This window comes from Chiroxiphia lanceolata, chromosome 29 (assembly GCF_009829145.1).
Source record: "Chiroxiphia lanceolata isolate bChiLan1 chromosome 29, bChiLan1.pri, whole genome shotgun sequence".
Classification (NCBI taxonomy): domain Eukaryota; kingdom Metazoa; phylum Chordata; class Aves; order Passeriformes; family Pipridae; genus Chiroxiphia; species Chiroxiphia lanceolata.
The window spans coordinates 1870756-1885673 of NC_045665.1; the positions used below are offsets into that span (position 1 = coordinate 1870756).

Sequence of the window (14918 nt, forward strand, 5' to 3'; positions counted from 1 at the left end):
CGGGTGCCCCCACCCCGCAGCATCCAGACCCCACCCTGCATCCCGAACCCGTGGGTATCCAGAACCTCCCACCCCGGGTACCCTGAACCCGCGGCATAAAGACCCCCTCCTCATACACCCCGAACCCAGGGACATCCAGACTCCCCCCCCGCCCTCCTTCCCCGGGCACCCCGAACCTCAGGGGTACCCCGACCTCCTTGTGCCCCCAAGCCGGGACATCCAGAAACCCCGAACCCGGGGGCGCCTCGACCCCACTATGTTCACTCTGACCCCATCGTGCCTCCACCCCGGGGCATCCAGACACCTCCAGCAGCCCATCTTCCTATGCACCCCCCACCCCAAGGCATCCCACACCCCAAACCTGGGCATACAGACCTCCCCACCTCAGGTGCCCTGAAGCCAGGGGCATCCCAACCTCCCGCTATGTACACCCTGAGCCCCTTGTGCCCCCACCCCGGGGACATCCAGATACCCCCTGAACCCTGAATTCAGGGCATCCAAATCCCCCTCATGCACCCCCAACCCCCTCGTGCACCCCGATCCCGGGGAATCCAGACACCTCCTGTACCCTGGTTTTCCATGCTCCCCCCACCCCAGGGCATCCAGACCCCACCCTACACTCCAAACCTGGGGTCCCTGACCCTCTCGTGTCCCCACCCAGGGCATCCAGAACCCTCCTGCAACCCAACACCCTCATGCCCCCACCCAGACACCCCCTGCACCCCAGGAGCATCCAGAAACCCCCTGTGCCCTGATCCCCTCATGCCCTCACCCAGGGCATCCAGACATCCCCTGCACCCCACCTCTCATGAACCCCTCACCCCAGGGAATCCAGAACCTCCCTGAATGCCACATCCCCCAGAACCCCACATCCCAGGGCACCCTGTATACCCCTGCACCCTGACCCCTTATGCCCCCATCTTTGGGGCATCCAGACCTCCCTGCACCTCAACCCAGAGTCATCCAGACTCCCCCTGCTCCCCCCAACCTCAGCGGGGGATCCAGATCCTGTGTGTACCCTGACCCTCCCTTGTGCCCCAAACCCACTTCCATGGGACCCTGGGGGGCTGCACCCAAGACCCCTGACATGCTCTGGCCCCGAGGGGCTGCACCCAGTGCCCCAAGGTGCCGTCACCCCAGTGCAGCCCCCCACGGCACCCGGGGGGGGGACTCACAGATGTAGTAGTAGGTCTCCCCCGGCTGGAACTCGAAGCCGAGCGAGAAGGGGGTGAAGCGCTGGATCTTCTCGGAGAAGCGGACGGCCCGAAGGGCGCCCGGGGCCGGTTGCACTCCCAGCGCTTGAAGGCACCGGGGGTCTCGTAGCAGCCGCGATAACCCTCCCGGTCCACCATGAAGAGCGTGAAGGTCTCTGCCCGGCCGGCGGGCACGGCCCCCTCGTAGTGCGGGCAGTAGATGTCCAGGTAGTCATTGATGGCCACCTGGATGGAGTAGTCGTCCCGCAGGAACCTGCCGGGCGGGACGAGCGGGGGGGTTCGCCGGGAGGGGTGTCCCGCTGCCCCCCGGCCCCGGTGGAGCAGGGAGCTGGGCTTTCCCCCAAAACAGAGACCGGACACCGCCCGCGCCACGCAGCCAGGCATCAGCTCGGATTAGCCGCAGGCCGCTGGAGCTGAATGGGCTCGGCCACCGCGGCCGGAGGCGGGGGGAGAGCCACGCTGCCCGGGCACAAAGCCCCTCGCCCCAGGCACCCGCCTCGCCGCTGATCGGACACGACACCCCGGTGGGGGGCCGTGCGGCGGGACGCTCCCGCACCGGCTCGGCGCTGGTAGGAGGCGGTGGCCGGGGCAGGGGGCACGGGGGGGGCTCTGGCAGCAGGAAGGGCAGGGGAGGGGGCCCAGCTCAGGCACGGGCAGGATGCAGTGAGCTCACAGCGTGTGCGGCCAGGCCGGGGTGGAGCAGACAGCTCTGCGGGCACACACGTGTGCACACACATGTGCACACACGTGCACTGCACACGCTTGGTCCTGGGAAGGTAATGGAGCAGGGGGGGCTGTCAGGGAGACCCCAACCCCCCTTCATCCACCCCGGTGCAGGCGGTGTTCGTGGACGGTGCAGAGTCCTGGCAGAGACCAGAACGTTCATCACTTGGATGGCAGCACTGGGTGGGGGGGGAATCTGGGCCTCTGAGCCCCCCACCGAGGCCGGGGGCTACTCGAGGACAGGACGGGGCACAGGCTCGCGCTGACTCAGAACATCCCACGGGTAACGCTGGCTGGGACAGGCCCAGGCAGGGCCGAGGGCTGCCTGACCCTGCTGAGGGGCACACGGAGCCCCACTTCCCACAGGTGGTGGGGTGCCACCTCTCCCATCCACGGGGGAGGAGCAAGGCAGCAACTGTGCCCCAGCCCTGCCCGTCATGTGCCCACCTGCCCCAGTCCCGCAGGCCCGGGGCACAGGACCTGCAAGGGGGAGCACAGCCTGCAGGATCCCAGCCCAGCATCCTGACCCTTCCCCCTGCTCCCTGAAGCTGGGAAATACCTAAAATGGAGGAGGCCGGGAGCAGGGACAGGGCCAGACCCCAGCCCACCGGTGATGGCAGAGCCCACGGGCAGCACCCCTGGCAGGGTAGGGGCTGGGGTGGCCCCCAGCAGTGGGGACACCCACCACGGGAACCCATGGGAACCCTTGACACTGCCACCCACCACCTTGATGCCACCAGAGGATGCCCAGAGCTCAGTGCCACCAAGCGCACTCGGGCTCGGCACAGTTGGGTATCACCAGGGACTTGGCAGCACCAGGAGTGCCCACCAGCTTGGTGCCACTGGGGACTTGGTGCCACTGGGATGCTCACTGGGGGCTTGGTGCCCCCAGGAGTGCCCACCAACTTGGTGCCAGCGGGAACTTGGTGCCACCAGGGCTGCCCACCGGCGTGGAACACTCAGAACTCAGCGTCACCAGGGGAGACTCACCTGTTCCATGCCACCCAGGGCTCAGTGCCACCAGCAGTGCCTGGGGCTCAGCACCACCCAGGGTACTCACTGCCTCGGTGGCACACTGGAGTGCCCTGTGGCTCTGTACCACCCGGGGTTTGGTACCACCGGGGATGCCCAGTGGCCCGGTGCCCCTCAGGGCTCAGCACCCCCAGGGGTTCTCACCAGCTCGGCAACGCCCAGGGCTGCCCAGTGGCCCGGTACTACCGGGGCTCGGTACCACCGGGAGGTACCACCGCGGGCTCGGTGCCGGCGGGGATGCCCAGGGCCTCGGTACCACCGGAGCTCGGTACCACCGGGGCCACTCACCTGCTCAGCACCACCCCGGGGCTCGGTGCTGCCGGGGATGCCCGGGGGGCTCAGCACCACCGGGAGATGCTCCCCGCCTCGCTCCCACCGGGAGGTGCTCCCCGTCTCGGTAACTCTCCCAGGAGCGCTCGGTGGCCCGGTGGTCGGGCAGCCCCGCCCCCCCGGAGCCCAGAGCCCACCGCCCGCCGCCCCTCCCGCCCCATCCCATCCCGTCCCGTCCCGTGGCGGCGGCGCGGGGCCCGGGGGCTCGGCGGGGCCCGGGGCTCGGCGGGGCCCGGGGCGCACAAAGGCGGCGGGGCCGGCGGGGGCGGCCGGCGGTACCTGGGGTTGCTGCCGTTCCAGTGGACGCCGTGGCGGGTGACGCGCACCGGCGGCGCCCAGAGCAGCGGCGCCCAGAGCAGGAGCCCGAGCAGCGGCGCGGGGCGCATGGCTCCGCCGGCGGCGGGCGGGGGGCGGCGGGGGGCGGCGGGCGGGGCGGCCCCGCCGGGGCTCGGCACGGCCCGGCCCGCCCAGACAACTTCGGGCCAATCCCGCCGCGCCGCCGCCCGGCAACTTCACCGAGTGCCATTAACCCTTGGCGGGCGGCACCGACACCCACCGGCACCGGCACCCACGGGCACCGAGACCAGCAACCCCCCGCCGGACGGTACCGCCGGCATCCAGCGGCAACGGCACCGGCAACGGCACCGGCACCGGCAGCGGCAGCCACGCCTCAATCCGGCAAACCCCCGTACAGCCGACATCCACCGGCAGCGGGACCGGCATCCCTGGCAACTCCTTGGTACCGTCGACATCGACCGGACCGAGACTGGCACCGGCACCGAGACCGGCAGACCCCCTCACCCCGACTGGTACCGCCGACATCCATACCGGCACCGGGACCGGAAGCCCGGCTGCAATCCAGCTCCTCGCCACCCTCCCGGTACCCTCCCGGTGCCTCCACTCCAAGCCGGCACTGCCTCGGTACCGTGAACATCTACCGGCACCGGGAGCAGCATTGCCCGAGCACCTGGGACTGGCATCCCTGGCACTGCCCGGTACCTCCGGCATCCATCGGCACCAGCAGTGGGACCGGCAGCTCCAGCCGAACCCGGCTCCCCGGTACCTCCCACCCTAACCCGGCACTGCCCCGGTACCGTGGACATCGATGGAACCGGGAGGAGAGGCTGCTCCCCACGCCCACCCTCCCACTTTGGCCGGGCATCAGCACCCACTGGCGCCAGCACTGGCACCAGCACCGGGTGGACACTGCGGGGACCAGGGAGGATGGTCCGTGCACATGGGGCAGCTCTTGCACACGCGTGTGCCCAGACCCACCAGGCAGCTCCTGCCCACTTACGTCTGTGCCCACCAAGCAGTTCTTGCACGTGTGTGCTCATGTTTGTGGCAGCTCCTGCCCATGTGTGTCCCCGTGCAACCATGACAGCTCTGGCACACGTGTGTGTCCATATGTGTGTCAGCTCCTGCCCACGTGTGTGCCCCTGCCCACCAGGCAGCTATTGCACACGTGTGCCCATGTGTGTGGCAGCCTCTGCCCCGTGTGTCTGTGCACACAGAGCAGCTCTTACATGTGTGCCCATGCACACATGACAGCTCCTGCCCATGTGTCCCTGTCCACCTGGCAGCTCTTGCACACGTGTGCCCACGCGTGTGGCAGCTCCTGCCCATGCGTGTCCATGCACACAAGGCAGCCCCTGTCCACATGTATGTTCCTGCCCACCAGGCAGCTCTTACACACATGTGCCCATATGTGTGTCAGCTCCTGCCCATGCGTGTCTCTGCTCACCCGGCAGTCTCTGCACACGTGTGTGCCCACATGGGTGGCAGCTCCTGCCCATGTGTGTCCATGCACACAAGGCAGCCCCTGCACACATGTGTTCCTGCCCACCTGGCAGTCCCTGCACACGTGTGTGCCCATGTGTGTGTCAGCTCCTGACCATGTGTGTCTCTGTGCAATCAGGGAGCTCTAGCACACACGTGTGCCCGTGTGCCTGGCAGCTCTTACGTGACCACGCACACAGGGCAGTTCTTACACACACACATGTCCATGCAGACTCAGCAGCTCTTGCACACGTGTGTCTGTGCCCACAGAGAGCAGCTCCCGCTCATATGTGAGCCTGAGCCCATGGGGCATCTTTTGCACATACACCTGCCCATGTATGTGGCAGCTCTTGCACACACATGTGCCTGTGCCCACAGGCAGCTCCTGCCCACACATGCCAACACCCACCAGGCAGCTCTCGCACATGCATGTGCTCATGTGTGTGGCAGCCCCTGCCCACGCGTGTTTCCCTGCCCACAGGGCAGCCCCTGCACATGTGTCTGTGCCCACCAAGTTGCTCTTACACACACGTGTGTGCCCAAGCGTGTGACAGCTCGTGCCCAAGTGTGTCTCTGCCCACAGAGCAGCCCCTTGCACACGCGTGTGCCCGTGTTTGTGGCACCCCAGCCCATGTGTGTGTCTGTGCACACAGGCCAGCCCCTGTGCACGTATGTACATATTCCTGTCCAACATGCAGCTCTTGTACACACAGTGCATGTGCCCACAGAGCACACGTGTGCCCAAACACACAGGGCAGCTCTTGCACACGTCTGCCCACGTCCATGGCAGTTCTATGGCCCTGCCCACGTGTGTCCGTGCCCACGGAGCATCCCTTACACACACACGTGTCCCCTGCAGATGGAACAGCCCTGGCACACGTGTGTTCACATGTGTGTGGCAGCCCCCGCCCACGCGTGCGCCCGTGCCCACAGAGCAGCTCTTACACACACACGCGTGCCCGTGCACACAGGACATCTCTTACACACACCGTGTCCCCCCGTGTCCCCCCCGTCCCCTCGCCCACGTGGCCCCTCGGGACACCGACCCCCCTCCCGCTGCAGGTGTGCGCGGTCCCCGCCAGGGGGCGCTGGCTGCCGGGAGTCCCTTCCGGCGCGGGGGCTGCTGGGAGTTGTAGTTCGGCACCGCTCCCCTCTCCCGGTGTCCCGGGGCCGCTCCCGCTGTCCCGCTGTCCCGCTGTCGGTCCCGGTGCGGCGGAGGCAGCGCGGGGGCAGCTCACAGCCCCTTTATTGACGTGGCAGGGGAGGCCCGGCGGGGTCCGGCGGGGTCCGGCGGGGCTCGGCCTTGTCCCGGCCTGTGGCTCAGGCCTCCGGCGGGGCCGGGGCGGGCCTGGGGAGAGGGGGATGCGATGGGGTGAGGGGGGGGTCCTCATAGCTCCCCCCGCAGACCCTCTGCCCCCCACAGACCCCCTTCTTGCCTCCTGTTTCTGACCCCCCTATTTCTCCTGGGCCCCCCTGTGTCCCCCCACCCCACACCTCACTCTGGCCCCCTGCAGACCCCCACCCTGGCACCCCACCCCCACTTCTTCCCTCCCCTGCCCTGATTCTGACCCCCCCATTTCTCCTGGTTCCCCCCTCTGCACCCCCTTTTACCTCTCTGCCCTCCGCTGACCCCACTGTGGCCCCCCACACTCCTTCTTCCCTCCCCTGCCCTGATTCTGACCACCCCATTTCTCCTGGCTGCCCCCTCTGCCCTCTGCAAACCCCACCCTGGCACCCCACAGCCCCCTCTGCCCTGGTCCTGACCCCCCATTTCTCCTGGGTCCCCTCTGTGTCCCCACCCCACACCTCACTCTGGCCTCTGAAGACCCCCACCCTGGCCCTCTACACCCCTTCTTCTCCCCCACTGCCCTTATTCTGACCCCCCATTTCTCCTGGTTCCCCCCTCTGCACCCCCTTTTACCTCTCTGCACCTCTGCTGTCCCCACCGTGGCCCCCCACACTCCTTCTTCCCTCCCCTGCCCTTATTCTGACCCCCACATTTCTCCTGGCTGCCCCCTCTCTGGCCTCTGCTGACCCCACTCTAGCACCCCACACCCCTTCCCCCCCCCCCCCAAGTTCTGACACCCCATTTCTCCTGGCTCCCCGCTCTGCACCCCATTCTGGCCTCTGCAGACCTACACCCCACACCCCTTCTCCCCTCCCCTGCTCTGGTTCTGACCCCCCCCATTTCTCCTGGCTGCCCACTCTGCCCCCTCTCTGGCCACCCTGCAGACCCCACCCTGGCACCCTACAACCCCCCACCACCACCCCAAATCCTACAGCCCCCCTAGGCCCCCCAGGCCTGTCCTGGCCGCCCCCTGCTCACCTGGCAGGGATCACTGTGACATAGGGGTGCCCGGAGGGGGTCTCGCTGCGGGCGTGCGAAGGGCCCGGGGGGTTCAGGGGCAGCGGCCGCTGTGGTGGTGGGGGCTTGGCTGGAACCGGGGGCTGTGGGGGGACAGGGGGGGTCAAAGCTCCAGTAAGGTCTGACCCCCTCAGTGGGCTCAGGGGGGTGGGAATTCGTCTCCTGCCCCACACGCGGGTGCCGCTGCCGTTACCTGAGGGCTCGGCAGCACCACGGGGTCTGCGGGCAGCGGGCGCGTGGGGGGGGGCGGCCTGTCCGAGGGGGGGGCCTGGGCAGAGAGAGGGGGACAGTGAGAGAGCAGGGGAGGCACGGGGACAGTGGGGGGCACAGGGACCAGCCTCCTGCTGGGCAGGAGGGGTTTTTGGGGACAGCCGTGTCACAGAAGTCCCCAAGAGCTGGAGCGCAGCCAGGCATGCAGTGGGGTCGGGGGGGAGGCTGAGGGACCCCCCCCTCACCCTGCCCGGGCGTTACCTTGGGCACAGGGTCCGGCGGGAGGGGCCGGGAGGGCGGGTCAGGCCGGGCCGAGCCGAGGGCAGCCGGCTGCGGAGAGAGGGAGAGCGGGGACAAGCCATGCAGCATGCGGAGACCCCCCTCCCGCCAAGCAGAGACAGAGACCCCCCCCTCAGCCCTCAGCACACAGCTCCGGGGCTCAGCCCTGCCGTGGGATGGGCACCGATCCCGGCGAGCGGCCGGTGCCAAGTGGCCGTGCCAGACTGCTCCTGGTGCCACAGAGTGGGGACCAGGCGGCCTGGGCGTGTGGGACCCCAAGGACCGGAGTGAACTCGCGGCACCCACCGCCCCCCACCACCCCCAGCCTCACCTTGCTGCCACGCATGACCTGCAGCTCCGTGGCCTGACGCCACTGCGGGGGCCGGGGGCGCGCGGGGGGGACCCGGTTGCCCGACGGGGGCTCTGGCTGCGAGATCCTGCAGGGAAGAGGCAGGATGAGACCCCGCTCGCTCCGGGCACTCGCGGGGACCCCGCACGGCGACCAAGCCACACCGAAACACCAGCAGAAGCCCAAGAGAAACGAACCCCTCGGCGCTGGAAGAGGAGACACCCCCGCGCCCCGGGGGCTGCCCCACACCCCGCGGGCACTGCCAGGGGAAGAGCGCAGCACCGGAGGCCTTGCGAAGCAGGACAGCTCGGGGACAGCCCCACGCCCGGGCGCCGGCCGTGACGTTACCCGCTCCAGCCGTCGGCGGCTCCGGGACCCAGGAACCGCACCCGGGTCTCAGCACTGTGGGGAGAAGAGTGGGGGGCTCAGCCCGGGGGCTGGGGGGGGCAGCGGCAGGAGGGGACGTGGGGCGACGATGCACGACGGGGCTGTGACCTGTGCTGGGGATGCACACGCAAACACACGCACGGACTGTCACATGTGCGGGGGACACGCGTGCGCAGCGCTCGGTCGGCCGCCCTGGGGACACACACGTGTGAGCACACATGCACACACCCCAGTGACACGCTACACGCACGCGTGCCCACATGCAGGGGGCTCTGGTGCCTGCCACGGCGCACACATGCAGAGGCGAGCGTAGCACCTGCGTGGCACCGCAGCACATGCATGCAGGGGCATGTGTGCCACAACACATGCACAGAGAGGCGTGTGCGCCACAGCACAGACATGCAGAGGTGTGTGCGCCACCTGCGTGCCACAGCACATGCATGCAGAGGGATGTGCGCCACCTGCGTGCCACGGCACACGTGTGCATAAGTGAGCATGCCATCTGTGCTACCTGCGTGCCACACCACATGCATGCAGAAGTTAGCATGCCATCCGTGTGCCACCTGTGTGCCTCGGCACACGCGTGCAGAGGCATGTGTGCCAACACCCATGTGCCCTCCACATTCCCCCCCGCATGTCCCCCGTCCTCAGTACCTGTACTGGCAGGAGGTGCCCTTGCCGAGCTGGCAGAGGTGCTTGTGCAGGCCGGCGCGGCGGGCGCAGCAGAGCCCCAGTGCCAGCGCCAGCCCCAGCAGGGCGCTCACCAGCAGGGCTGTGGGCAGGGCACTCCCCCCTGTGGAGAGTGGCACAGTGGCACGTCAGCCCCCGCCGTGGCCCGTCACCCCCCCACACACCCGGCACAAAGCCCCATTCTCTGTGCTCTCCTCGTCCCTCACCCCTCACCTCGCTCCAGCCCAGCGGGGCCGCTGTCCTGGCTGCCCCCCGTGCCAGGGCTCTCGCAGGTCGGGGGGGCCCAGCCCCGCTCACAGTGGCAGTGCCCATGGTTGTTGCACACCTGGGTGGGTGACACTGCCCAGCTCAGCACCCCCCGCAGGGCAGGTCCCCACCTCCACCACCCGCTCCCCGGCCCCGCACTCACCCCGTGCCCATGGCACTTGCTCTGGCACTGCTGGTCACCCAGCATGGAGACGTCCTGGCACCGGCGCTGGAGGCACATCTGTGGGGGATCGGGGGGGTCAGCATTTGAAGACCCCCCCAGCCCTTTCCCTGCTGCCCTGGTACTCACCTTCCCGGGGCCACAGGCAGTGCCGGGCAGCACCATGGCTGCATCACTCACATCCTCGTCCCCAGGCAGGGGGGTCCCTTGGCAGGACCCTCCTGGTCTGTCCCCACGGGTGCTGCCACGCTGGCACTGCAGCATCCCACAGGGGGCATCCCTGTGGGGACAGAGGGGTCAGGCCAGGGGGGATGGCAAGGGGGAGATGGCAAGGGATGGGGACATCACTCACTGCTGGGTGCAGGCGATATAGGAGCCGTTGGGGAGCTGCCCACAGTGCCCACGTTCATCCCCTCTGGCGTTCAGGGTGGCCATGCAGGAGCTGGAGACGGGGCTGGCGCCTGCAGCAGGGGACAACAAACCTCAGCACCCTCACCCTGCCCCTGGGCCCCCACCCTGGCCACGCCATACCTGTCCCCAGCAGCTGCTGGCACTGCCCCTCATAGGTGGCACAGGCCCCGCTGTAGCAGCGTGCCCGCCCGCCGGCGCAGGGCTGCCCGTCCTGCAGGAACGTGTCGGGTGGGCAGTGCGGAGAGACCCCGTCACAGAACTCGGGCAGGTCACACTCCCCCAGCGGCTCCCGGCACAGGTACCCGGCACGGCGCAGCTGCGGGGGGGGGCCACAGTCAAACAGGGACCCCCCCAAGTGAGTGGGGGACTCGCCCACCACGGGGAGTGGCCGTGGGTGTCCGTCCCCACGCACCTGGCAGTCCTGGCAGCAGGCGTCCCCCGTGGCACACGCAGCCCCCGGCATCAGCTGGCAGGAGCTGCTGTTGCAGCAGAGATCCGTGCACTCCTGTGGCAGAGGGGCTGTGGTCAGCGAGTGGCACTGGCACCGGGCACTGGATCCCACCCTGCCAGCCCTGGACACCCCTGCGCACAAGGGGACCCCAGCCCCCCTGGAGCCCCCCGTACCACGCTGAGGCCGCAGTCACAGCCCTCGCCCTCCTCCAGGATGAAGTTCCCACAGTCCTGGCTCTCGAACGGGAGCTGGGGCTTGGGCACGTTGGACAGGCACCAGCCCTGGCCCTGCTGCAGGCTGCGCTCCAGGTCCTGCCGGCTGCAGTTGCTGAAGCTCAAGCCGGGTGTCAGCCTGCAGAGCCGTGAAGGGGACGGTGAGGCGGGGAGGGGGCTCGGCCCCGGCCCCCCCGCAGCCCTGCCCGCTGCCCTCACCCCGTGGGCGATGCCATGATGCAGCCGCGGTCGTGCTGGAGGTCGCTGCAGTAGCAGAAGCGCCCGGGGCTGTCGTGGCGCATGCCTAGGTTGTGCCCCAGCTGATGGGCCACGGTGGAGGCAACGACCAGGAAGCTGACTGAGTGGTCCTGTGGGACGAGGGGGGGTCAGGGAGCACAGGTGGGGTGAACACGGGGCGGGGGGACGGGGGTACTGACCATGCTGACCCCCCCGGAGCGCGCGGGGGAACACATGGAGCCTTGAGTCGACATCCCCACCGAGACATCGTCAAAGCGGGCACCCCTGGGGGAGAGAGCGCAGGGGTCGGGGGGCTGCCACGGCCTCATCCCCCGTCCCCAGCCTGTCCCCCACTCACGTCAGGAGCTGCGCGTTGTCGTGGGGCAGCCGGGGCAGCAGCTCCTCCTGGCGCCAGCGCAGGAACCGCTCCAGCGCCGCCCGGGCGCTGCTGCCCACCACGATCCTGTCACCCTCGCTCCAGACCTCGACTGCCAGCAGGACCACCCGCACTCCCAGCGGCCGGAAGAACTGGGGGGGCACAGAGGGGTCAGAGACTCCTGGCATAGCAGTGGGCACGGGGCTGGGATCGACAGACCCGAGGGGGACTCACCACGTCCACCTGGTTGGCAATTTCCAGGGCCCGGACGTGAACACGTTGCAGGCTGGGGTAATTCTGGAACTGGGGGGACAGGGACAGGGGTCAAGGGGGTGCTGGGGAGGGGGCAGCCCCTGTTCTGAGCACACTGCCCAGCACTCACCGCAGTGTGGTCCACCACCATCACCAGCTCCACGAACCGCTGCTCTGCTGCTGCCCGCTTGCCCTGGGGACAGAGCGGGGTCAGAGTGCTGATAGAGGGACCCTCCCCATGGGGCAAGACACTCCCCCCGGGTGACCTACCCTCTGTGGCCTGGGAGGCTCTGTCACCTCTGCCCCGGGGCGGGGGTTCAGGGGGTCCTGCCCACAGGCCCGTGGTGCCACCCGAACCACCCACGGACGGAACGCGATGTGTTGCTCTGAGGGGTCACTGTCTGGCTCCAGCTCGTAGCTCCTGGTCTCTGACAGCTGGAGGTGGCCACTGGGGAAGGGGAGAGGAGCTGGGAGATGGAGCCTGCTCCACCAGCAGCACAGTGGGAGTGGGCTCACAGACCACCGTGCTTGGGGGCTCACCTGAGTCCGGCACAGGCACAGAGGTTGGCCCAGGAGTCAGGGAAGCCCTGCACTGTCCCTTGGTAGCAGCAGTTCTCCTGCAGCAGAGAGGGGGCTCAGAATCCAGCCCCAAGCTGGGGTCCCCCTGGGGCATGGGGACAGCTCGGGGACACCTCAGGAGACCACCACACCTGAGCCATACCTCCTCACTGGGCTCCTCCATCACCCACGTGCCGTTGGGCAGGTAGTAGAACAGTGCCCCTGTGCCCTGCACCAGCTCCCTGCCAGAGACTCGTGTCACCCCACAGCAGGGACCCCCTCACCCTGCCCTGAGCACACATCAGGGACCCCAGTACCTCCCACCCTGCTGCAGGTGCACCCTGGGACCCCCAACCCACCCGTGCCATGGATGGAGACAAGGAATAAGGGACCCCCATTCCAGGTGCACCATGGATGGGGACAGGACCCCCACCCTGCGTGGGTCTGGGATCCCCTTCCCACTCCCATCCCTGCTCTGCCCCAGAGCCGCAGACTCACCAGTTTTGCTCCAGCTCCAGCACCAGCCTCATCCCCTCCAGCTCCAGCAGGACCCTCAGCTGGGTGGGGAACCCCTCCTGCCACAGGCCATGGTTAGGGGGGGACCCCCTGCCTCAAGTTGCGTGTTCCCCCCATCCCCACACACCCTCAGAAGCTCCGTGACCCCACGGGGTGTCGGGGGACCTGCCTGGCCCTGGCACGTGCCCGGAGGGAGAGGTCGGAAGGGATCCCCTGCCCAGCCCGGCCCCCACCCTCGCTCCCTGCAGGAAATGTCCCTCCCTCCCGGGCTCATTGTGCTGGGGAAGGGGGGGTTGGACAGAGCGGGGCCCCCACCCCGTCCCCCCGCGCTTCCTGCCCGGTGCAGCGCAGCGGAAGCGTCGGAGAGACTCCCAACGGCCACGGGGTGGGATGGGCCCTTCCTCCCCAGCCGGGAGGGGATCAGGGTGGGTACCCCGGCCCAAAATGGTCCCTCCCAGCATCAGGAGAGCAAGGGGGATTTGCTGAGATGCCCCCCTTCCACTCCCCCTCGGGTTCTGGGTGCTGGGACCTCCAGGGACATGGCACCAGGACACTGTGTGTCCTGCACTGTAAAGGGGGCAGAGGGGGTGTTGAGGGGCAGGCAGCCCCCCCCCCCCACTGTCACAAGCATAGGGGACCTCAGGGAAGTTGGTGGGGGCTCACCTGGGTCGCCTCTGCCAAGCTGAGCTTTTGGTTGTCCCGCAGGACCCACGGGGTCACCTGCCAGTAGTGTCCTGGTTCTGCACGGTGCTGCCACGAGCTGTCACCTGCACAGAGCCCAGGGCCGCTGTGTCACCTCTGTGTCACTGCTGTGTCACCCACCACAGCCCAGACCTCACAGTGACCCATCACATCCCAGATCCCCACGGTCACCCATCACACTCCAGACCCCTACGGTCACCCACTGCAGCCCACCAGGGCAGGGGTTCTGTGTGGGGAGCAGGAACGGGGACACCCACACTCACCGCACAGCAGCCAACACACCCCCTCCCAGCAGAGCTGGGGGAGACCCCTCTGTTTTTGGGACGGAATGGGCTCCCTGGCCAGGCCTTGCGTCACCTCGGCCAGCTGCCCAGTACAACCAGCGGAGGGACTGGGTAGGGCTGGGAGCCCGGCCCGGCTGACTCAGAGCCCCCCCTCACCAGGTCTCGGAGGGACCCCTTCCCTCCCGGGCCCGGGGATGCCGGAGGAAGGTCAGGGGGTACGCAGACCCCGCTCCTCACGGCCCCACCAGCTCGGGGACAGCCGGGTCCCCACGGCTGGAGAACTGGGACATCGAGGATCCCGGGAGGACACACTGAGTGTCCCGGGGAGGAACATCGAGCATCTCTGGGAGGACACACCGAGCATTCCTGGGGACACACACCAAACGTACTCGGAGTGGGGGGCCCGAGCATCCCGGGGGGGCACACCGAGCATCCCGGGGGGGCACACCGAGCGTCCTGGGGAGGGGGCACACCGAGCATCCCCGGGAGGACACACCGAGCATTCCGGGGGACACACACCGAGCGTCCCCCGGGCGGCACCGAGCGTCCTCGGGGGCGGTCACCGAGAGTCCCAGGGAGGGGGCACCGAGCTTCCGGAGGGGCTACGACCCCCGATCCCATCCCGGTCGGCGGCTCCCCGCGGGTACCCCTGCGATGCCCCGACGGGGGGGCGAGGCGCGGTCCCGACCGACCCCCCCCCTCCACCCCAGACCCTCGTTCCCCGCTCACCTGCGGCGCTGCCGCTGCCCCCGGTGCCGGCGGCGAGGAGCATCCCCGCGGCCAGGAGCAGCCGCGGCCCCATCGCCCCCGTGGCCCCCCCGGGCCGGCGGCCCCGCGATGTCCCGCCGCGGCCGCCCCCGCCGGCTCCCGCCGCGCATGGCCCCGGCCCCGGCACCGGCACCGCCACCAGCCCCGCCCGACTCGGCCCCAGGGGCGGAACTTCCCGCCCGGCCCCGTTCCCCCCGTTCCGCTCTGCCGGCACCGCCCAGCCCGGGGCGGAGGCGGGGTGGGTTCTGTGTGCGCCGCGAGTGGCTGGTGATGCGCGGGGGTGCCGTGACGGAGACCTCGGTGGTGATGCTGCGGGTGGGACCCCTGCCCTCCTCGTCCCGAGACTACCGCTTGCATCCCCGGGAC

The 14918-nt window shown here is 69.0% G+C and overlaps 2 protein-coding genes across 3 annotated transcripts in view; both read right to left on the minus strand.

Moving 5' to 3' along the window:
* The window catches only part of EFNA4 (ephrin A4), a 7325-nt gene extending 3640 nt beyond the window's left edge, over positions 1 to 3685 (minus strand). The window contains exon 1 of the mRNA XM_032712872.1: positions 3579 to 3685. Within this exon, the coding sequence (XP_032568763.1) occupies positions 3579 to 3685 (107 nt within the window). The remainder of the gene's footprint in view (positions 1 to 3578) is intronic.
* A 2407-nt stretch (positions 3686 to 6092) lies between these two features.
* On the minus strand, positions 6093 to 14599 carry ADAM15 (ADAM metallopeptidase domain 15). 2 transcript variants are annotated; one of them, XM_032713189.1, is made up of 25 exons: positions 14514 to 14599; positions 13462 to 13565; positions 12781 to 12857; positions 12446 to 12524; positions 12265 to 12341; positions 11995 to 12172; positions 11855 to 11917; positions 11707 to 11775; positions 11455 to 11624; positions 11297 to 11381; positions 11079 to 11227; positions 10821 to 10998; positions 10609 to 10701; positions 10317 to 10512; positions 10138 to 10246; positions 9915 to 10065; positions 9768 to 9845; positions 9572 to 9683; positions 9323 to 9461; positions 8630 to 8683; positions 8264 to 8369; positions 7915 to 7983; positions 7637 to 7711; positions 7405 to 7526; positions 6093 to 6426 (listed from the first exon to the last, which is right to left on the minus strand). In XM_032713189.1, the coding sequence occupies exons 1-25, from the start codon at positions 14584 to 14586 to the stop codon at positions 6399 to 6401; spliced, it is 2634 nt and encodes an 877-aa protein (XP_032569080.1). In that variant the 5' UTR covers positions 14587 to 14599; the 3' UTR covers positions 6093 to 6398. The 2 variants fall into 2 exon arrangements, with proteins under 2 accessions (XP_032569080.1, XP_032569081.1); XM_032713190.1 differs by lacking the exon at positions 8630 to 8683.
* Between the last annotated feature and the right edge of the window lie 319 nt (positions 14600 to 14918).